Source organism: the organism of the source record quoted next, unplaced genomic scaffold, assembly GCF_019419815.1.
Source record: "Pyrus x bretschneideri cultivar Hongxiangsu unplaced genomic scaffold, Pyrus_bretschneideri_v1 Contig52, whole genome shotgun sequence".
NCBI lineage: Eukaryota > Viridiplantae > Streptophyta > Magnoliopsida > Rosales > Rosaceae > Pyrus > Pyrus x bretschneideri.
Window position 1 is genome coordinate 2958902 of NW_025999790.1, and position 22159 is coordinate 2981060.

At 36.7% G+C, this 22159-nt stretch overlaps 2 protein-coding genes across 2 annotated transcripts; both read right to left on the minus strand.

Moving 5' to 3' along the window:
• Positions 1-314: 314 nt before the first annotated feature.
• On the minus strand, positions 315-3072 carry LOC103961873 (peptidyl-prolyl cis-trans isomerase CYP22). The gene is made up of 7 exons (XM_009374514.2): positions 2747-3072; positions 2604-2627; positions 2396-2483; positions 1923-2015; positions 873-905; positions 732-788; positions 315-559 (listed from the first exon to the last, which is right to left on the minus strand). The coding sequence occupies exons 1-7, from the start codon at positions 2914-2916 to the stop codon at positions 449-451; spliced, it is 576 nt and encodes a 191-aa protein (XP_009372789.1). The 5' UTR covers positions 2917-3072; the 3' UTR covers positions 315-448.
• Positions 3073-6709: 3637 nt separating this feature from the next.
• On the minus strand, positions 6710-21303 carry LOC103961872 (protein unc-13 homolog). Its single transcript, XM_048570300.1, has 27 exons — positions 21119-21303; positions 20954-20986; positions 20675-20850; positions 20517-20581; positions 19842-20187; positions 19248-19314; positions 18995-19148; positions 17873-18040; positions 17628-17738; positions 16889-17098; positions 15281-15382; positions 14056-14286; positions 13681-13755; positions 13246-13329; positions 12373-12555; positions 12105-12260; positions 11774-11866; positions 11575-11646; positions 11153-11270; positions 10241-10419; positions 9563-9644; positions 9312-9416; positions 9123-9229; positions 8456-8533; positions 8255-8350; positions 7585-7680; positions 6710-7048 (listed from the first exon to the last, which is right to left on the minus strand). Exons 2-27 carry the CDS (start codon positions 20959-20961, stop codon positions 6875-6877), a joined length of 3336 nt encoding a protein of 1111 aa, XP_048426257.1. The 5' UTR covers positions 20962-20986; positions 21119-21303; the 3' UTR covers positions 6710-6874.
• Positions 21304-22159: the final 856 nt, after the last annotated feature.

Sequence of the window (22159 nt, forward strand, 5' to 3'; positions counted from 1 at the left end):
AGTGAGTGTTGACTCGAAAAGTGGCTATACTGAAACACTAAGGTTGAACGACATGACCGTTACGTTCAATAATGTAGAGAGGGTGGCAAACACAAGTTGTACGGGAAAATATAGGAATGGAGATAACAACACATAATTATATGCAAAGCAACTTAAAACGACTCGAGTAATTGAACGTAGAAAAGGGACCATGATGGCTCCTCCAAGTCAACAGGCAGATACATTAAACGAGCTAGTGCTTTGATGAAGTTTCTGCTTTCCAAAAACAACGGCGCAACCCTCAGTTTAACATATGAACAACAGGATCCTTCATCTTAAGTCAGAAGTCAGAACAATATACTGTATTAGAATTACACCCATAGAATGCTTTTATGGGAAAATTAAGATTCTATTGGTTACAAGAGTTTTTATAGTTAACCATCAATAAAGCTGCTTACAAACTCGGGATTTACATCTCTCCGCATTCAGCAATAACACAGGCTAGTTTAGGGCGATTGTTGGGTCCCGTAGCCACATTCTCAATCTTCCTAACAACCAAAAGACCATCTCCAAGCACTCTCTACATAAGATTAACAAAAAATAAAACAGTTTGTCAGTACTACCAAAAAATTGGAAGGTTAAACCTAAAACAGGTGATTTAGAGCTAGGTAGTAAAAGGATAAAAATCAGGTGACTTGTATGTTTGAGAAATATAATGCATTATTGACAGTAGAGAGAAGGTCATAGCGTACCCCAAACACAACATGTTTATTGTCAAGCCAGTCACATTTCGCGCAAGTGATAAAGAACTGAAGTGCAAAAGCAAACAAACATTAGTCACATCTCTGCGTGTGTAATAAGAGAGAACAAAAGAGAGACAGTTTTGTTTTAACCTGGCTCCCATTTGTATTTGGTCCACTATTTGCCTGAAAAGGAGCAAAAGATTATATCGATTCAGTATCAAGAGTACAATCTCATGTTGGAACCGAAAAATATATCTGTGTCTCTGTTTGTATGTGCATGTGTAAAAATTCCTGTTTCGGACAGGATCCTCGGCCATTTGTGTGGCCAATCAAAGCATAAAATCTTACAAGAAGTAACAAATAATACAATGCTAATACATCTTATTAATTTTGCGCGTAGACCTAATAGTTTAATGGGCATTGGAAATCCCATCAATTCCCCTTCTTCTTTCCCTGTTCTAAATGAACATTGCAGCAACCTAAAGAAAGGTTGAGGTTTACAAAAAAAAAATGGAATGAGAAGTACTCCTGTGCACGTATCAACACATTATCTCTTTACCTCTTACACATCTTACAATGTGTTCAGAAGCAAGTAACTAGTTAATTAGTAATGGATATATATCCACGAAGAAGGATATGAAGGACTCTCAACACATTAATTACACTACAGAAACAATTGAAACTCATACCAGAAAACAAGGAATGCCGATGAAATATGCTAATATTACTCTTCAAAAATTGGATCTTCAGTTTTGACAGACTCACCCAAAATCAAAGGCCGGTAAGACTTTAAACTCCGAACTCACTTACATCAGTAAACCAATGCCGATGAGACTTTGACATAAAAGGACCAATCACTAGCACTATGAACTATACTGCCTAAGAAAGGATGAAAAGTATAAAAGCTCATCATTGTATAGAATTCTTCAGTGACCTACGCACATTTAGAAGCAATCAATTTCACATCTTAAACCACACATAAATTTAACTAGAAACTAATCTTTTGTATCCCCACGTACAAATTTGTTGCACTGAAGGACTAAATAAAAAGCTTTACCCATTTTCAAGTCTCCACATAAAAGAGATTCAAGTGTACATGAAGGTAAGGTAAAGCAAACAAATGTTGGATATGAATCTTCGAAAAGTATGGGAAAACCACAGAAAATTATTGAATACTAAAAGCAACATGAAAATGCATACCATTGACAATAGGCCGGGACCAGTGTGTTTGGCATCAAAAGTCTCGTCATCAAACTTATGTCCGTAGATGGAAACACATCCACTACCATCACCCTGCAAAGAAAGGTCTTCAATATAAGATTCTTGCAACAACAAGAGGAAGAAAGTTTGAGCATTATGAAAACAGCAGTTTCCTTCTTCATCCGCAGATTCCTCACAATAATGTTTTTCATAAGAAATAAGAAGATTATTGTAAGCAGTGTTATGCATTGAATAGATATGATTGGGGTAGAACTTGCACACTGAATATATTACACGAAGAACACAGTTAAAAACAATCTCCGTTAAAAATGACTACCTAGCCGATATATAAGCATGATCATTCATATTCAGAAAATGGTAACAAACCCAAAATTCCATCAGCTTTCCCTCCTAAAGAATCTGAAACGGCCTACGTAACAAAAGTAGATACTTGTTGAAGAAAAAGGAAGAACCTTGAGAAAATCACCAGCTTGAATCATGAAGTCCTTAATCACCCTGTGGAACTGGCACCCCTTGTACCCAACTGGCAACCCAGCTTTTCTGCCAAATTACAATATCCAATTCAAATAATTTTTTACAAAATCCAAATAAATAGTAAAAATCAAAATCCCCAAACTTGGAGAGAATGAAATAATGGGTTTGGCCCTTAAGGCTGGCTACCTGTACTCGCCGGTGCAGAATTGCCTGGAACAAGAAAAGAGAAGACAAGCAAGCTGGATCAGGAACGAACGACGGCGTCTTAAACGATGAAGTGGATGACAAAAGAGGAATAGTAACAGAAAGGGAAAATGAGGGAAAAATGCCTGAAATTCTCGGCGGTTTTGGGGGCGATATCGGCGAAGAGCTCCATCTTGATGCGACCGGCGGGGATGGTACCGATGGTGATGTCGAAGAAGACGACTGGGTTTTTAGGGTTCGGAGGCCGTAGATGCCACTCCACTCCTCCGCCTGCGTTCCCTCCACCTGATGCCATTGAAATTGATCCAAAAGTTCAGAGAGAGAGGAATCTCAGTGCTTTCTAGGGTTTAATCAAGGGTTTTAGAGAGGGATGATTCAAAGTCCAAAAGCGCCATTGTAAATTACACTTCATTTTTTTAACAAAAAGGCTAATTGCATGAAAATATTTTTGCTCATCACCACGCTGATCACCTTATCTATAATCTTTTTTTTTTGTTTTTTTTGAACAAAGCTTATCAATAATCTTTGGATTATTTTAAATTGTGAGATTTGTGTAGTGGTGTTTGGGTCCAAAATATTATTTTGGGTCAAGCTTAGAGTCATTCTCAACCTAGTAGCATTCATCTAGAATCTTATTATAGGCCGTCTAGTCAAAGTCAGCCAAATCCTATTACAATGAGGTTTGGTTTGGATAAGGGTGAGTTAGTTGAATCTTCGTGTAACAAGGAGTCTTAAGGCTAAGGTTGCTGAGAATTAGGGGATGAATCTGGTTTGTTAAAGATCTTGGTTCAAAATCCTGTAGAGATTAGGATTGGCTGAAACCTAATTGGAATGGGTTGAGGAGTTCTAATTCGAGTCCATTTCTAGTTTAGCAAGGGATTCGTTGCTATAAATAGAGAAGAAAGTGCATCATTCAAGACCCCTCCAATTCAACACACAAATTGTCCTGCATAAGGCTTCTCAACATCCTTTGAGATTTTCTCCTCTTCCCCTTTCTTCCCGCCAAAACATCTTCAGTTTGGATAAACAGTACTGTGAAGGCAACCAGCGACATCTTCAGTTTGAATAAACAACACTAGAGCTGTAGAATCAGCTGATCAAGGAGCACCTTCAGTTTAGATAAATAGCATTACTTTGAGACCGACTGGTTATTTATCCAAGTCACGATCGACAAGGATTTTCGAGTCCTTACTAGGCTCGACACATTGAAAGCTGAATTGTTTTATGATTGGATACTCGTAAGTAAGTTTCAAAGTTCAACATTCCGATGGCCAAACCACATTTACCATCAAGACATACATCTCTTTCGAGTATTTGTGTCTATATAGTATGTGCCAGTTCGGCGTGCTTATACTCTCATAAATATAATCACTGTGACCGAACCTAACGCCAACGATTTGTGAACTTCGCAAGACTAGCAGCCTTGTCTTCAGGTTCTAGAACCTGAAGGCTGAGACGTGTTCCTTCCTCGGCCACAGTCACAAGATCGAGAAGTCAGCAGCGCGTCCAACGCGTCATCAACACATTCTACTCCCCAACCAAGTTCGGTCAACGAGTTGACACACCCCGCACATAGCTGAAGGAAGTAGTTAGTTTATTAGTTACTTGGTATGCGCGCCACGTAGGCTTGGTAGTTTTTTAGGGTCAACAAGTAGATAGATATAACTTTCAAACTCTAAATTTATTCGATGGTGATAAATAAGATGGTGACCGTTATTAGCATGTAAGAGTGATGAGCAAAAATGTACCCAATTACATGTACACCGTCTCAAATTCAACTCAAGTCTTCGTGTAAGTGTGTTATAAGTGTGTTGTGCCGTCTTAACCTGCAATAGCTAATGAATTGTTATACATCGGGATTAATTATTTTAGGGATTTAGAAATGTTTAGGTTGGTTTGTCGTAAAAGTCAGCATAGTTTGGGAACTGATGTTGAATGTAGAGGGAATGATAAAAAGCGTTTTTAATTAGGGTAGAGATATAAAACATGTGTTCGAATAAAATTTTCTAATATGTATGAGCGACTTGTGAGCGTCTTTCGTTGTCTACAAATGGCTGTCAAGGCTCCAAGATAGAATTATTCAACCACCATCAAGTCTTATCCCGCTAAATGAAGTTGGCTATATGAATTCTAGAACACGATTGCACTCAATTTTACGCCAAAGTCTTTCTTTAGCTCCAACTCCATGATATGTTCAGAGAAACAAGTCTTTGAAACCCGAGGCGTGCTTAATATATTTTTGTAGGTGTAGCATCTGCTTGGAAAAAGGTTTCAAGTTTAATGTCTGTATGTGTTATTACTCTTCACTGATTGTCAAGAACCAGGATTAAAGAAAAGCATCCTTTAAAGTTTAAACTGGAAGGGGGCAGGTTATAAATTACAGGTGAAATGAAACTAGAAATATATAGTCTTATGATTTGTGTTTAAAAACATAATAAATGATATTACATCCATCCATGTTAATAATAAGATTGTTATTTATGTGGTTATGAGTTTCTAGTCTCTTTGATTAAACATTTTCTTTATCACACAGGGGTTCACCATGAACCACCTCTTTTTGATCAGCTATTATACTTGAATATGATTATCAAGTATAAACATTTTCTTCGGTCATCAAATTATGTAGCAGTAGCCAAATATAAACATTTGAAATAACGTTGCTTAAAAGAGCGGTTTTAACGAAATACTCCTGGTACTTAGTCTTAGCTACGACTTGTATGAAGGACTGTTCCCAGTTCCTGGTGGGGTTGTGAATATGACTGGTCTTAAAGTTCTGCCCCTACAGATGGACTAGCTACTTAAATGGCCGTATGTACAGTTCAACCCTTCTTATCATCTTTGAGAGCAACTCCAACGTTGGAGCCCTCCCCCCAGGCAATGCACTATTCAATCCACCTAATGAACAGTAACTGCCCTTAATGAACAGTAAATAGCCCTGGCAATAGCATTTGCATCTCCACCGTTACACTTCAATAGCTCTGGCAATAGGCAATAAAATATTAGTATTTTTTTTATTTATAAAATAATACAAAATAATTTTAATTGTAATATCGGATAAGATTTTTAATTGTTCTCGTTGCGCCACGTGTCATTATCCGAAGTATTATTAAATAATACAAAATAATTTTATTTGTAATTTCGGATAAGATTTGTAATCGTTGTCGTTACACCACTTATCATAAAATCCGAAAAGACAATTATTGAGGATGGATTTCCGATAAATTTTTTAATCGTACTCGTTGAGAAAATATGAAATTGTTGTGTCAGGTAGATGATAATGAGAAGGTATTTATAGAAAAGTAAAAACAATTTTTTTTACAATTTTTTTCAGATTTTTTCAGATTTTTTTTTTAATTTTTTTCAAATTTTTATTCAATTAATTAATCTCTGCAGTTGGATATAAAAAAATTTGAATTCCAACACTCCAGATTGTGCCACGTGTCACAACGGTAACTTTTCTTAATTTTAAAAATATTTTTTCTTTTATTTTTTTGTTTATAAAGAATATTAATATCCACCGTTGATCTCAGATCGAACGGTGGATATTAAATCTAACTTTTAAATTTTTTTTAACCGTTGAGATCGAACGGTCCAAATTAAGTAACCGTTGAGATCTAACGGACCGTGGGAAGCCACGTGGCTTCCCAACGGTAACTAACAAACTTTTTTTTTTTTCTGATTTTGTGTCGACGACGCACCCCCATGCGCGAGTGGGGTGCACGCGCCTGACACAAAAAAAATTAAATATTACGCTGACGCCAACCTGACGTTACATAGCCTCAGGCTCTCGGGCTGGCAATTCCCTACGGGCTCGAAGCTCGGGCCTCCACCTTCACTCGGGCTAGCCCATGCTGGAGCTCATCCACCGGGCCTCGGGCCCTTGTTCCTTCCCCTGTCCTCCGAGCAATACCCAACGCTGGGCTTGCTCTAAGAGGAACGGCATAATCTCCGTCATTTGACGAAACCGTCCGCGTCATTCCTACAAAGTTACTCCTTCCACCGGGAATGGTTGTAATGGAGACAGCAAGTGCATTGCGTTCTATTTGCTTCAAATACACGTTTTCTTTTCACATCTTAAAAGGGAAAGATTTAGGAATCCGAAAAAAGTACAGATTTAATATGTAAAATAGCTCTTATTACATGTTCATAAGTTACATAAACAAAGATAGAACAATGAACTAATTACACAAACAAATTTCAAAAACAATACAAATTTTACCGCTTTACATTTCTCTGAAGAGCAAAGATAATCCCTACGCCGCGGACTTCGGTATCTTGTACTGTTTCTTGAGGAATTGAGAGGCCTCCGAATCACCTCTATGACATAATATTCTCAACAGTGTCTTAGAATCAGCCCCTAGTTTGCTTCTACCACCCCGCGCTTCCGGGCCACTGGAAGACCTCAAGTCGTCGATCAGTTCTCGAGTCTGTAAACAGAAAGAGTAAAAAGAAAAAGAACCCATAAAAAAAGGGACATCAGACATCTTATAATTAGTTCAATGTTATCTACCAAAGCAACCAAGATAGTCGACATTATCACAACCAAAATCAGTTCTGCGAATATTGTGTGAGTGTGTGTGTGTGTGTGTGTGTGTGTGTGTGTGTTCAAGCTCCAGTTTATGCTCGACAATGAGATCGTTGTTGGCTCCTCTACTCCGTTACCTTGGGAGTTTTCATGCCTTGCATAAGCTTTTATTTCCAGTAAGACGAATATTGTGTGGTTCGTTCTATGGTTCATAAACAATGGTTATTTCTCTCTTTCACACTTTCTCTTTAGTTCGTAACAAACCAACTTGTTCAAATCAAAGCAAGAGAAATGTCAAAAATTGAATTAAAAAATGACAACTGTCTAGATGTACATTTTGCATTTTAACCCTTATTCCTATTGGCAATAGAATAGTATAATGCCTGAAATAATCTGATTCACTTATGAATTTTCAACCAGAGAAAACGATGAACTAACCTCGTAGCTGTGCAACTTTACTACATCCCGAACACGTGACACCTGATTCTCAACAACCCCTCGCGGAAGGCCATCTCCTCCCGAGATGAAAAACTCCTGTTTTACATCCACAATGACGCAAATTAAGAGCATGTATACAAATTTGAAAGTCTATGTATCACACAAAGTAGACAAGTCTGGGAGAAATTTAAATAAATAATTGGAGTCATTTCAATTCTTCTTTCGCCCAATGAAGTTCAAGCAACTTTCAAATGCCTCCCTGTAAGTAAATTTTTTTTCAACACGCAATGGAACTAGTGAAGATTAAACTCGTGGAAATAGGATATGCAAGTTTGTTGTTTGACTATCTATCCGGATTAAAAAAAGATTTCATTCTTGATGGGTATTAAATAGTTGGCCTATATTCTAACAGTCAATGCTCTTTAAGTATGGTGATAAACCAAAATAAAAAAGTTTAATGGTATTAAGAAGCAAATCCGAGAACTAATCCCTACAATGAAAACCTCAAAAAACAGGTTGATTCAGTTGGGCCAGGCCCTCTAATGGTGGTGAGGGGTTGTCCCCATGTGAGGAGTGTTAATAATTGTTTGCCCACAATCTAACAGCTTAAACTTTTGAGAACAAGGGTCAACCACCACTTCCGATATTCAAAGAGGCAAAAAGCAGGTACCTTGAGGACCTCCAAATCTTCTTCTAATAGCTTTGCATCTCCCACCAAGAAAATTCGTGATGGGCCACCATCTAATAGAACGCGGAGTAAACCATCCTGGTAAAACAGCCAAAAAAAAAAAATTAAACATTCCAGTGAAATATAAATATCTTACAGGATTTTTGACAGATTTGTTCAAAGAAGCCAGGGTGTGGAGGATACTAGTGTTGCCTGAAGGAGACTTGTCACAATGCGATCCCTGAGTGGTTCCACAATTATAGCACATAGTTGACTAAGTTCCTGCAATAGTTGTCTTCGACATCAATTAAAAAATTACATGGATACAGAAATTGTGGTTGAAAGGGAACTAATAACTGAAGAATAAAACTTTAAAGGCAAATCGAGAAAAATACACAGCACTCGTTTTTTTTGTTCTTCTGAAACGTTACCAATATGTTTAAACAACTGCTAAAGTTATTCAACTCTACCAAGGTTGTTAAGAGGAGGGTAGTCAAAATTGACTGTGGTGAATACCAATTTGATGTGGTGCGAGCATGACTCATATCATCACTAACTTCCAACACAAAAGATATGTCATGTTGACTGTGCCACATCCCAACTACAACTGTTACTTGAACCAATTATTCAAGTTGATGGATCTTTCTCATGAGATTTAGCTCAAACCCCCAGGGCACCCTCGATTTAATGGTTATGGTTAGACTGTGCTACCACTATGCACATGACAAAATTAGTTAGTGGACTTACATACAATTTAGGTGATAGGGATTGAGAGGATGTAAAATTCATAATGGGTGGCACATAAATGATATGCAACGTGACAGATACCACATAAAAATAGAATATAGCTTCCAAAAGGGATAAATCTGACCGTATCAAGTGGTTCATACACTGCTTCGAACCTCGAAAGAGAAACACTTGGTTTATATAAATTGTCAATAAACGGTTCCCTCAAATCCCAGAAGATAATTTTAGTTCCTGCAACAAAAGTTGGTACATTATTAAGTGTTCTCTAGTTTTCCAAGGAATAGGACATCATTAAATAACGAAATTCTTGTACCAGTGAACTCGCAAATTCGATCTATAGCAGCATTTATATCTTTTCTACTGCCATCAAACGTGTCCTTTTGGGTGAAACTTTTTGACTTCTCGTCTATGGATTTCTCTACAAAGTTACAAAAAAATAGTCAATGTATCAGCCCTCCGAGAGATTGCGAGTAAATAATAGCATATGCATTCCTCAACCTAAACTCTTGTAAATGGAAAGATTTCAAACGGGTATAAAGTTATAAACCACTTTTTAACACATACTGATAAGTTTTTGGCAGGGCTTCTTCTTCGTCCATCGCTCCCAAATGCTATCTTCCAACTTATTCAACTGACTGATTGCATACTGTGAATAGCACAAATAAAACCAGATTGTTTTAGATAATCATATTGGCAATCAAATGCCTATACAGAATAAAGTATATGTAGACAAACAAATTTAAACATAACAGACATGGTGTAAGAAAACGAGATGACCATCAAATATGGATGCAACTAAAGATCTTTAGCATATATAACAGAGTGCCATCACATCACATCCATATGAAACTTAGGTCTCATAAGCATCCATGTTTTTGCTGGAAAAGAATACATCTATTTCTAAAGCCAGCTCTGTTATAACTGTAGACTGGCCAGTGCTTCAGCAGGTTACTAGAGGGAGATCACTTCAATTCAATTTTGATTTGTGCACTAGTATAGAAAATATCAAAGAATGGCACGCATTATCAGCATTTAAAGAATCACATATACATAACTAATCATTTTCTAACTTAGGCAGCGTACAATATAAGAACATAAACATTATAAGTTCACAGGACGCCTAGAGGAGATATGCTTAGTTGCATTTCACACTAATATATCATCAAGAAATTCCGAGAGAGAGAGAGAGAGAGAGAGAGAGAGAGCAGGTTCTTAACGAAAATAAGCTAAGCCTGAACTTACATAAAGTGTATTTAACTGCACACAAAGGGTTGGAGTCGTTCTAAAACTAATTTCAGTAGACCTTCTCTCATCAGGCAGCCTAGGATCAAATAGTTCCTTCTTTACAAAAGCCTTTATTCCAGCTTCCTTCCTGTATCTTGTAAGAATGGGCACTGGTGGAATTAAATCCTCCTTAGTAGCTGCATGACCAAAATCAAAAATTAAGGTCTATGTGGGTAGAATAAGGGTAGACAACAAGAAATAAAAAGGACAAAAACCATTTGTAGCACATAGAGAAGAATAAAAAATCTTGTTAGCTTAATATACAAGGTTGACCATTACTGGTAATCAGACTTTGGTAGTTGGAGGTCCCGGGTTCAAAACCACATGACCCACTTCTTTGTTCACTTGCAAGGTGCACGTGAAGAAGGGTTTAGCTTCGCATGCATGATGGGTTGCATGCGAAGAAGGGTTTAGCTTCATAGATAGTGTTAACTCATTCCTTAACAGCTTAAGTTTTTGGGGGTCCAGTGGTCAAGCAAAGAACAATTGAGCAAAATGAGTTTTTCAATAATGTCCACCAAGAAAATCAATTAGAGATCAATTCTCAATAAGGCCAGATAAACAATTTTTGCCAAGGGAATACAAACGACATAGAGTAAGGGAAACATGGAAGTTTTCAGAACTGTGACAACACACCATGACCAATTTAAAACTGCACAATTCACCCCTACTGGATGATATAATCACAAGGGAGCACAGGACTTAACCTACAACCTTTGTGATGTGGGAAAAAAGAAAAAGAGAAAAGGGTCGAGGGCAAACCAGAAGCTAGGATCTCTATGAAATTTTCTTAACTCTTGCAAATCCTGAAGACAAATTCTGTTTTCTTTTTCCCTTATTGTATATTTAGTTCTCCCAAATAGCACCTACCTAATTTGTCAATGACGAGATTAGCAAACACTTGAAACGCATTGTCAACTCCACGAAACAAACCACTCAATTCTGTAGGCCTCATTGGAACCTTGAGATCAAAAAATTGGTCAACAGTCTGCACAAAGAGATGTTTACAAGGAAACAATCAGTATTGGTTGAGGTAACTGACCAGTGCCAGAAACAGATAACACATTTGAATACAAATCCAACAAGTACGTCCAAACAATAAAGAAACTGATTAATCACTATTCACTAAGTTTATGATATGTTTGTTATATTTATACATGTCACATATGTACTAAGTTAAATTAGATAGCTCCAACAGGAATAACCGACAATATTGTCAACTACCGACAATATTATAACTGATTTATCCCTAAAATGATTTTTTTCTTATACCCAAACGAACAAAGTCATACCTCCTCCACAATCCTAAATACTTCAACGATTGAACTCCCATGCCGCTGTTGAGGTGATATGGGGTCCCACCTCTGTAAAATGATGCACATGAATATTTAGAAACTCAACAGAGAAACAACAAAGTGAGGAATGCAGGTTTTCCAGATGAGAACAAAAGATGCGCTAAATAAATAAATAAGGATAAACTGTAACTTTTACCTCCTGCTGAATAGCCCGTTCAACCCAACCTAAGATCCTTCCAAGTTGCGAATTGACCCAACGCATCACCAATGTTCCAGATATAGATTCAATCTAGAAATATATAAGAAGCTTAATAAGAAGATAGTAAGAAGCAATGCAACTAGTGCTACATGGTAAACCTGACATTGTTTGCATCTTTGTAATTAATCAGCTTTAACTTAGCAGAATCAAGTCTATATTCCAATTGTGCACATCCATGACTATACACTATCAGAATAAGCTCACATTAAATTTTGAAACTAAAAAGAAATAAGGAAAATATGTAATGTAAGAAAATTGAGTCACTCGCCTCGTATGGAGCTAGTTTTCTACAGAATACATCTGCAGTTTCCTCTACACAAGCGGACGTAATAAGTTCCATAATGTATTGCTCAAGGCTGTCAGCTGCTGGAAATACAGATACTACATCTTCTGTCAGATGTTCAGCAGCACGAAGAAAAGGTTTCTGAAATAAGACATCAGTACTAAGTTCCCCACATCCACCTAAAAGAATACTGTATTATGGACAAAATATATGTAAAATGTAGTTCACATTAAGAAACAGCATATAAGCTTACCAACTTGTTGCCATAAATCCTATGGAGGAGTGAGGCTGAGACAGCAGTTGCTTGTGGATGCCTCTGGGATAAAATTGGCATGAACATGGTTGCATCTTTTTTCAAAAGTTTCTTCGTCTCTTCAGCAAGCAATGCCAAAGGATGTTCATGCTTTAATTCTGATTTTTCAACAGAATGTAAGATCTGCACAACGAGAAAAATTTTGAAAAGGAAAACTTAGAGCCATGTTTCAGTACAAAGTCTTTAATGAAAAGTTGTCTATATCATCATTGAACTTCAAGGGTTATCAACAGGTATAGCGTGCAGTGTGCTCATTGTTATATTACATATGCATATGAGTTCAATGAAGAATGTGACCATCGGATAAATTGTGTACTGGACGCAACAGATTTAACCACAACAAAACACGACAGCCGTTATATCCGCAACTTAAATGCTTTCAGGAGAAACTTAGTTCACCAGATTAACAACCAATGAACATAAAACATAGCAACTGCAGACCCTCTTACTGATTCATAATAAGAACAAACATCAAGCCTGATCCCAATGTACAAATTAAGAGCGATGGGGGAAAAACATGATTCACACCCTCCTCGTCTTGACATAAAATGCAGCAATGAGGAGAGATGCAAATAAAAGGCCTTTGCTTTCCTGTTCTAATACCATGATAATTGTTGGTCTACGAAAGTTCCAAAAGCTTAAGTCTTTAGAATATGGTCCAAGTAATTTACTTTTTTATCTTCTAGCACCTCTTACCAAATGAGAAGTTCATTGCCTAGCTTCCCCATATTAAATTTCGTTTGTTTGAAATACTAAGCTTTTCTAATATAGTTTGTCAGCCAACAACCCTATTAAATAAACTGTAACACTTACCCTTGTAAATGCATTCTTAATAGAAGATGATACATATAATTCTATCTGATCTTCATCTGTGTTGGATGTGGATTGAAGCATTGCCTGTCAAAAAAGAAATTCAGCCTTAAAAAGTTTACAAGTTGACATTACATTTGAATTTGTGTCATTTTTATTAAAATAAAAGAGAGAAAAAATCCAGATATTGCAATTGGGAAAAAATAAATTCCATCACACAAGAAAAATAACATCAAAAAGTTGGAAAGTCAAAATAGTTTTATTCTACAAAAACCATGGTTGGCTTCTCATCATGTCACCAATTGGTGAAAGTAGTTGGTCCCACCACTTCAACTAACACCTTAGCGGTGACAACGAAGTTTCTCCCCACTGATGAGAAGCCAAGAATTATTCTCTAATACAAGTCAAGCACAAAGTTTCTTTTGAGTCTAGACATACTGCTTCAGGTTCCTCCAACAGAAGCCTCCGAGCAATCATCGCAACTGCTACTATATTCTCCATCAAACCTGGCACCTATAATGTACATGAGAAGTTTAAGAGTATTGAGTTGCAAAACTAGGAGAATTCCTTGGTAAAAGTAACTAAAAGTAGAAAAGAGCTGCATAAAGTATGTGCATGAGCAATTGAGCATATATGATAGATCATGCAAGCAGTGAATGGGCACAACGCATATGATAGTTATTTCCACAAAAGTAAAAGAGCAAGCATAGTAGCATACACAGATTAAAAATAACTATTCAACAAAAGCTAGCATTGGCGCTACAAAAAATAAAATTAAACACAAGGTCCACACCCAAGTATAATTTAGCCTACCTCAGCAAAGTGCAGATGGTAATCTCCTAATTGCTTATCAGCCCACTTCTGAATTGGCAATAAGAATGACTGTAAGAAAGATAAATCTTTATGCCCCTGATCGCCTTCAACTCTACAATGCAAACTCTTCAAGTGTGACCTCTCCTGTGGTCCCCGTTGTTCCTTCAATGGTATTTTCTTTAACTGTTCAATGGCATGTTGTAAAATTCCTTGCTCGCTAGTAATAACATGCTGTGATGACAGAACCAACATAAAATGTGAACGGTGATGGTATTAACTAACAAGAATTTTCTAATTGAACTTCCACAAAATATTGATGAGAACAAACAAAAAGGAAACAGAAGAAATAGAAAGAACAAAACTGGCTGAAAAGAAACCTAGAATTCAAATTAACACACACAAAACTGGCTGAAAAGAAACCTAGAATTTAAATTAATACACAATTTTTGTAGAATGGAGCGACTCAAAGAAGATTAGTGGGTAGATATTTGACATAATAGCATGCTGACACAAGAAGCCGCCAATGAAAGACATCCCAGTGACTCCACTATGAGCATCTTTATACTTAAAACCATCCAAAAACATGCATGAATTTATGTCACTATATGACATATATGTAGTACACTTCCGTTCCCCAAGAAAAGATTTACCAGCTCAAAAGTACAAGAAGAAATGTCAATTTGTTAAAAAACAAAGCTGATATCGATTACCAGTGCCATTCAATGCAAGTTCAACTCTTCAAGATGCTCTAGGTATACAATTTTAAAATGTTAGACATACATTGAAGGTTCCCAAGATATGGATTGTTTGCAGCATGGATTTGAGGTTCATGGGATGGGGTACGAGTGCCTTCCTTTGTGTAACTCATAGGCCTATAGGTCCGAAGGGCCTCGAACTAAAGGAAAATTATCATCAACATGTTATATAACTCTATATGGTATGCATACTGCACGTACGTATCTCTGTGTGTGTTTGTATATGTGAGAGAGAGAGAGAGAGAGAGAGAGAGAGTCCTTTGTTTGTTAAGTCCATATCCTCTAGTGAATGTATGAAAGACCATCATTTTAGAATATAAATAATAACTGCAACAGTATGAGACATGTCAATCGTACCCTCCAATCTCCATCACAAATGAAGTTATAAACAATTACATTATATAAGGAAAAAATCATTTTAGGGGCTGTAGGTCCATTCAAATAGAAAATAAATCTTGTGGCCTTTATACCTGACGGAACAAGACCCATGCATAGCAGGTGTAATGAATGGTCTCCGTGATTCCTAAAACACGCCATGTCGACTTCACGAGCTCGAGTATTTCTTCTACTTCCTGGAAATAAAGATGAGCTAGAGACTATGAGAGACAGAGAAAAAGCCTAGCTTCTGCGTTCATCGTAAATTTCATATCTGGTGACTTTAGTATTTACAACTGGAGTCAGCACACAATGGACAAATGGCTATTATTGATTTTGATGTTCGAGTAATAAAGAGTCTAAGGTTAAAACAATTTGCATATTGAGTCTTCAGTTGTGAGCTGAGTTTTGACTTTTTTTCCTCACATAGGCGGTACTGGAATTTCATAAATCAGGGAGAACTTTATATTTAGTATTTATCAATTGTTTTGAGTCCAGAAATTCCTCAGATGCAGGAGTGCTGGGAACTAAATAGGTCCCCATGTTTAAGAAGTAGTTACCTTAACTAGACAATAATTTTATTACATCTACCTTGGTCTAAGAATCTATAATTTAGTCAACTGTGTACTTAGGAGAGGTGATAGGCACTCTAAAATAGTCATCCCACACTCCTCCCTTATAAGAACATATGAGATAATTTCCGCTTAAGAGGAATGCAGTATGACTGATTTGGAGTGCCAATAAGAATTCCCTATCACCATTTGAACTTTAAGTGTATTCTATCTCTTTCTCTGTATGCCGTTCATCTTGCTAGAACAAACCTGATTTTTCTCTTTTATCATCCCTTCAGGATTGTAACTCTTTTTCCTTTATTACCAACTAAAACCCTCCATAGCAACATTCCAAAATATTACTATGAATGGGTGCTAGAACTCTGAAAGTATCCTTCTATGGTGTCCATCAGTTTCAACCATCAAGATTCAACCTTTTAATTAATAAAACCTTTGAACCTTTCTTTCTACAGTTCCAAGCCTTGAATCTATAATTGTTTTGACCCTAACATGGTAGCACCCACCACATAACTGGAAGGTTACATTTCCTAGATTACCCTAAATCACTATCCAGGAAAGCAAATTACAACTATTTTGCTGTACAACTTCTGAAATCTGATTGGGATACCAAGTTGACACTGAAAGCATGCAAAAATCCAATTTTCCGAGAATATGCTAAATGTCATATTCAGACCCTTTTGGTAACTCTTCGGGTCTTTTATTTTTCTCAAAAGATAAGAGTATAAATGCATGGGAGGGAGGGATGAAGACAAAATGTTGGTGAAATTATATTCGGAATGAAAACAAAAAACTAAAAGCAATTCAAAATAGTTGTTATTTCACACATTCCCCAGCATTTATCCCTTCTTCCTTCTTCCTCCCTCCCTCCTTTCTAACATACATTTCCTTTTTATATTTAACTGAAAAAGAACCCAGACCAAATGCGGAAGTGTTACCAAATGAGCCCAGGTATCAGTTAAATTCAGAATTTCAAACAGAATGGAGATCTTTACCCAACTCCAGAAAGCTTCTAAAACCCAACCAATCAAGCAGAAAGTGACTTGGCAACATAGATGAAAGCACTTCTTTTGTAGAATTAAATCCTCCTTTGACAGAGTCATGTTGCCATGGCCAAGAACAAAAAGTACTAACCTCAGTCAGCTTTCCCTCGTCCAACATATCAAAGACACTGAGAAGCAGTTTCTCATATAGTCTAACGTTCAAGTGATAACCATCTGCCCAGTGGCATACTTCACCGGTTAAGTCACCACGAGCAGGCCTCTCAGCAAGTGGAGTGGCAATCTCTCGAAGAGATCTCAAGCATTCAGTTCGTTGGAGTTCACCCGTGGATGGTGGAAGAGACTGCAATCAAAAGAGAAGGAAAAAAGGAAAATGAAAAACAAAACAGATAAATTAAACAATAGCAGAAAGCTATAAATTATATCATGAATACTCCGAAAAGGTATAAGGGAGTATCCAAACAAGGCAAAAGAATAATGTATCTTTCAATTTATTTTATATATATTATAAAAACTAAAAAGTAAAAGATTTTTAAGGAACTCAGCCAAATCTCTACATTTTCTTTACCTCTCTAGGAACAAGTCAGAGCCTTCAGCAGAATGTATAAATTCAATTGACCAATTGATAGTTTATGAATGTGGCCAACCAGAAAGGCTTCTAATTTAACAACTGGCTGATTTAAGGCAAGAGAACTCCTTTTTATGGAAGAATACCATTAAACTCCATTTTATCAACTCAACCTTTCAAACCAGTGATACCAAAATAATACCTTAAAATGGTGGCTTAGGCATGTTTCAGTTTAGAGTTTAGGGTTAATTTCTAATTTCGTGATAGAGGGCATTGCAACCATTTAGAAAGACATAAGACGCACCTCAGATTCTTCAATCTTTGCTAACAGGATCCTAAACTCACTCGCTTTGCGTCCAGATTCCCCAAATCCAACAGCAGGGAAGTTGAGAAGCCCCTCCTCCAATATATTCAACTGTGACAAAAAAAAAGAGAATTTCTCAATTTGGAAGTCATGCACAGATATGGTCACCCCCGTCCAATTTCACCAAATAGGACAATAAAACATATCAATAGAAAATGAAGGAGATTGTAAGGAATAGAACTTACCTGCCTATTCTGCCACCGTATATACGCCTTCTTGTCAGAGAATTCTGTTCGTGAAATACAGCATAAAAGTTCCAGAGGAACTAGTAAGGTATCCATTCTTTTTCCCACTTTTCCTGCTAGGGCATTAAGCAGCCCTTGTCTAGTCCTGATGTCCATTGCCTCAGATATCTGCATCCGTAAGTATGGCCAATAAGAACAAAAAGAAATAAAGTTCAGCAGGACAGCATAAAGAACCATATCAGCAACCAGCAGGATTTCAAAAATCCCTCTGGCTGTTGCCATATAAACTACAATCCCAATTAATGAGCTGCAGATAGGGTCACTTAAAGAGGAATACATTCAGTACGTACCCAAATATGGAAAGAAAAAACTGATCCTCTTAACAACTATTACAGTTCATAGCAGCTCGAAATGATGGCCACCAATGCATACAAGATTAACATATGCATGTACCATATCTAATTACTGGCCCACTGAAAATATAATTATACATCACATTTGCTAGGAACTAGCAGAACCAGATGATAATATGGTCCATACTCCATAGAACTGAGAAGCTTGTATATGATACTAGCAGTATTAACCCTCCAGCTTCATAAGAAAAACATTCCATAAAGTCCTTCGTGCTTACATAGTTCTTAACTACTCTACCGGGCTTGGTTAGTGCACAGGACTGAACTGCACAATTTCAATCCGATGCTAATGTACTATTTTGCATTGTCTTAACCTTAGTACTATTTGGTGGTACTGTACAGAACTAAGTGGCCGGATAAGTTGTACTGTGTTACATATTGTACCATATAAGAGTACAAACAGGACTGTACTAACATAAAATATGTTTATAAAAATATTTTATATTTACAAAACAAATATGCCCGCGAACATATTTGTAGCTACCATTAATAAACATCATTCATTTCTAATTCTTTTCAAACACCATCTATGTGATAGCCTCATAAAGAACTTCTCAAAATCCATACGCCAATTGCCTATCTGATTGGGATGATGGAGGAGTTCCATCTTTATAATAACAAAAGCTATGTCAACTTTAAATGGAGAGGAATGAAAAAAGGAAACAGACTGGTAATGCATCCTTTTGAAAAGTAAACGACTAGTAAATACCTCCATTTGAACACGCATAGTCTCCAATAACCCAACCAATCCAGGGGCTCGTTGAGACTGACTCAAAGCATTTTCATTTCTACTTCGTCCAAGTTTCCTCATCAGCTTGGACCTTTTGTCTTTCTTTTTCTCCTTTGAAGGCACAATGAGACCCCTGTTCAGACAGAGAGAGGGCAAGCATGGATGGTGTCATAACAGAACATTCAAGGCATTAAAAAGTATTTGCAGACCAAATAAGAAACTAAAAGCATACCCTGAAGCACCAGCACATGCCAAAAGGATTTCATATGCAGTTTCACGGAGACCATCTTCTGTGATAGCTGAAAAAGAAGGAAAAGAAGAAAATAAATTATGAGTCATGTTTCAATTTTCATCCGTCAACCTAGGAGCTGGGAATGCAATCTTTGCTACTGATTGCCAAATGATTCATGGGCTATCTAGAAAAAGCAGACAGATCTGTCTGAACAGTATACCTGTAGGTTACTCTATAGTCTATAGACTATACCTCTTTAGTACTTCCCAATTTTTCTAATTTCTAACAAATGTATCCAAATTTCAATGAAAGTTATAAACAAATAGTGGTGTACAGATTGGTAGTAGTTACAGATTGAAATACAGCCAGGGCCATAACACATGTTTTCACTCTTGAGTAACACGTGAATTAAGAATGCATGTATGATTGATTTACACCATATAAGTATAACAATCTAACAGAAATTTGGCAAAAATATATAAATATTGAATTATTGATATACATGCACGTGCATTTAGTGTTCCGGCTATTTTGCACCTTGGCTCCACACAACACTAAAAGCATCATATCCACCTTGGCTTAAAAATCTAGTACCTGTCTTAAAAGGAGGCAATCCAAGAGCAAGATCAGCAGCATCATTTCGTGTCCTTCGTGAAATGAGGACACTGTCAGCCTCATCGATATCATCATCCTCAAAATCCTCAATATCATCTACCGTAAGTTCTTGAACTTGTGTAGAGTTAAAGGATTCTGATTTTGACACACTTAATGCAACCGGAGATGAGTCAAGATCAGGAACAGATGATATGACACTTGGAGGCGGCATGATAATGGGAGACGGCACAAATTCAGGAACAGGTGGCGGTGCCCTTTTTGGAGGAGAACCAGAAAAGTCAGGATTTGTAACCAAAAAGAACTCGCCAGCTGAACCTGTATTGTTCTGGTAAAGTGGAAATAATCAACAGAAAACATATAAAATAAGCAAACAAATTAACAGAAACACAAGGAAATGAACATGTCAATAGGCAGAAGATTACCGATTAGGAATTTTTATGGATATCCCAATCCAAATTACAAAAGAAAATAAACTAATATCTGAGTTACGTATTTAACCACAACCCAAAAAAGATAAGTAAAAGCGGAGGAGCTACAGATGACCATTTAAATGGGAATTATACATGCATGATGGGTCTTAATTTGGGACCAGATTCAAATCCTGAACTTAAAAATGAAAATAACTCACCAAATCATGTCATAAATTGCACATACCATTTGCGGTAAACCGGTATGGTCATGGTAGTCCCTAATAGCTTCCGAAAGCTCAAGCATTCCACCTACATTGTCAAAATCGTCAGTGTGTGCAGAGAAAGAAACTCCAACGAAAAATACAACTCAAAAATCGACAATAAATAAACGCAAGACACCACCTTTCTTAGCACAATTGATCACATAATCAACACTAACTTGGTCTAGATCCACATCATCGAGCGTAACCGCACCGGGAGGCATTATAACCTTCTTTATCAAGCTACCGGCAAGTATAAAATCAAGAAGCATTCGCCTGTCGCGGCGAAACCGCTGTAAAAGCTCCACTGCATTTTCCCTGCATTCCATCATCAAATCGAAGTTCATTTCTATTGATTTCAGCTAAAATTAAAAATAAAATTAAAAATTTCCAAAAAATTAATTAGTAAAACAACACTTACTCTTCCATCTCGAAACGATTGCAATTATGCTACCTGAGAGAGAGAATAACACAAAAACAACAAAACTGAAGCTTTACACAGAGTTGCGTAGTTTGCTCTGTTTGGCAAGCAAGAAAATGAGAGAAATTTTGATCGAACACAAAGACGAAACTCCTTTTTTTTTACCTCAATTTTCTCGGCAACCAAACATTAATTTGAGCATTGAGTTTGTTTGAGTGAGAAAGAGAGAGAGAATCAAAGGCGGAGCTGAGAGGGAAGGAAGTGAAACGGCGTAGTTTTGACTGCGGTTGAGTTGGGATGGTGAAGCTTTGAAAGGGAGGAAAAACAAAAATCCCAGTTGGATGAGATTTGGATCTCAAAGGCCTTTTTTTAATCAATTAATTTTGTTTTTGTTTTTTGTTTAACCATTTGCTCACTCAAATTAATTAGATGGATTATCAAATTAACGATCTCTGTCTCTGTGGTTAAATAATACAATTAATTATCAGCATTTTATTAATTATCTCTAGTTAAGTAAACCATCGCCATCTCGCTGACTAATAAACTATTGTTGGAAATTTAATGCGCGACGGGAGTTTGAAAAGGATACGGCTTCTCTGTCTTAGTTCCCATATACTCTCATTTCTTTGTATTTTATGTAGTCACGGGTAAATCACGTCAATATTTTATATTAAATTTTTTATAAAGATGATAAGACAAAAAGCAATAATGATATAAAATGTTGACGCGGTTCAACTGTAACCGCACAAATAGGAAGGGATGAGAGTGTATGGGAACTGGGAGGGCAGAGAAGCCAAGTCTGTTTGAAAATTTTAAAGAACCCTTACAAAAAGCTTGTTTTATTAACACTCCACGTATTATTGAATACACCACATATACTTAATACATTTCACGCTTGCTTTTTCAATTAAAATTTATCTTAATACACTACACGTACTTTCTCATAGTACCCTTACACCCCACACTTTCAAAATACACCACACATTTTTTACATACATCCCACATTTCTACATGTACACCCTACATTTTCTACATACATCCCACACTTTTCTCCATAAACCCCACACTTTTCACGTCTTAGATGCAAATGCATATTTTAATTTTTACTTCTGTATAATCACAAAACAATGAAACCGGTTTTAAAAGATAGAATTTATGTAGAAAATTGATTAAAATGCTTCCATGATTCATTGGATAGAAGAATTT

Coding starts and splice junctions, on each gene's coding strand:
- LOC103961873 (XM_009374514.2), bottom strand. CDS start 2,916: ATGGCATCAGGTGGAGGGAACGCAGGCGGAGGAGTGGAGTGGCATCTA. Junction 906..1,922: donor GTCCCGGCCTATTGTCAATG/GTATGCATTTTC, acceptor GCTCCTTTTCAG/GCAAATAGTGGACCAAATAC. Junction 789..872: donor CAAATACAAATGGGAGCCAG/GTTAAAACAAAA, acceptor TTTGCACTTCAG/TTCTTTATCACTTGCGCGAA.
- LOC103961872 (XM_048570300.1), bottom strand. Junction 17,739..17,872: donor TACGGTGGCAGAATAGGCAG/GTAAGTTCTATT, acceptor TTTTTGTCACAG/TTGAATATATTGGAGGAGGG. Junction 9,645..10,240: donor TGCAGTTAAATACACTTTAT/GTAAGTTCAGGC, acceptor TGCTATTCACAG/TATGCAATCAGTCAGTTGAA.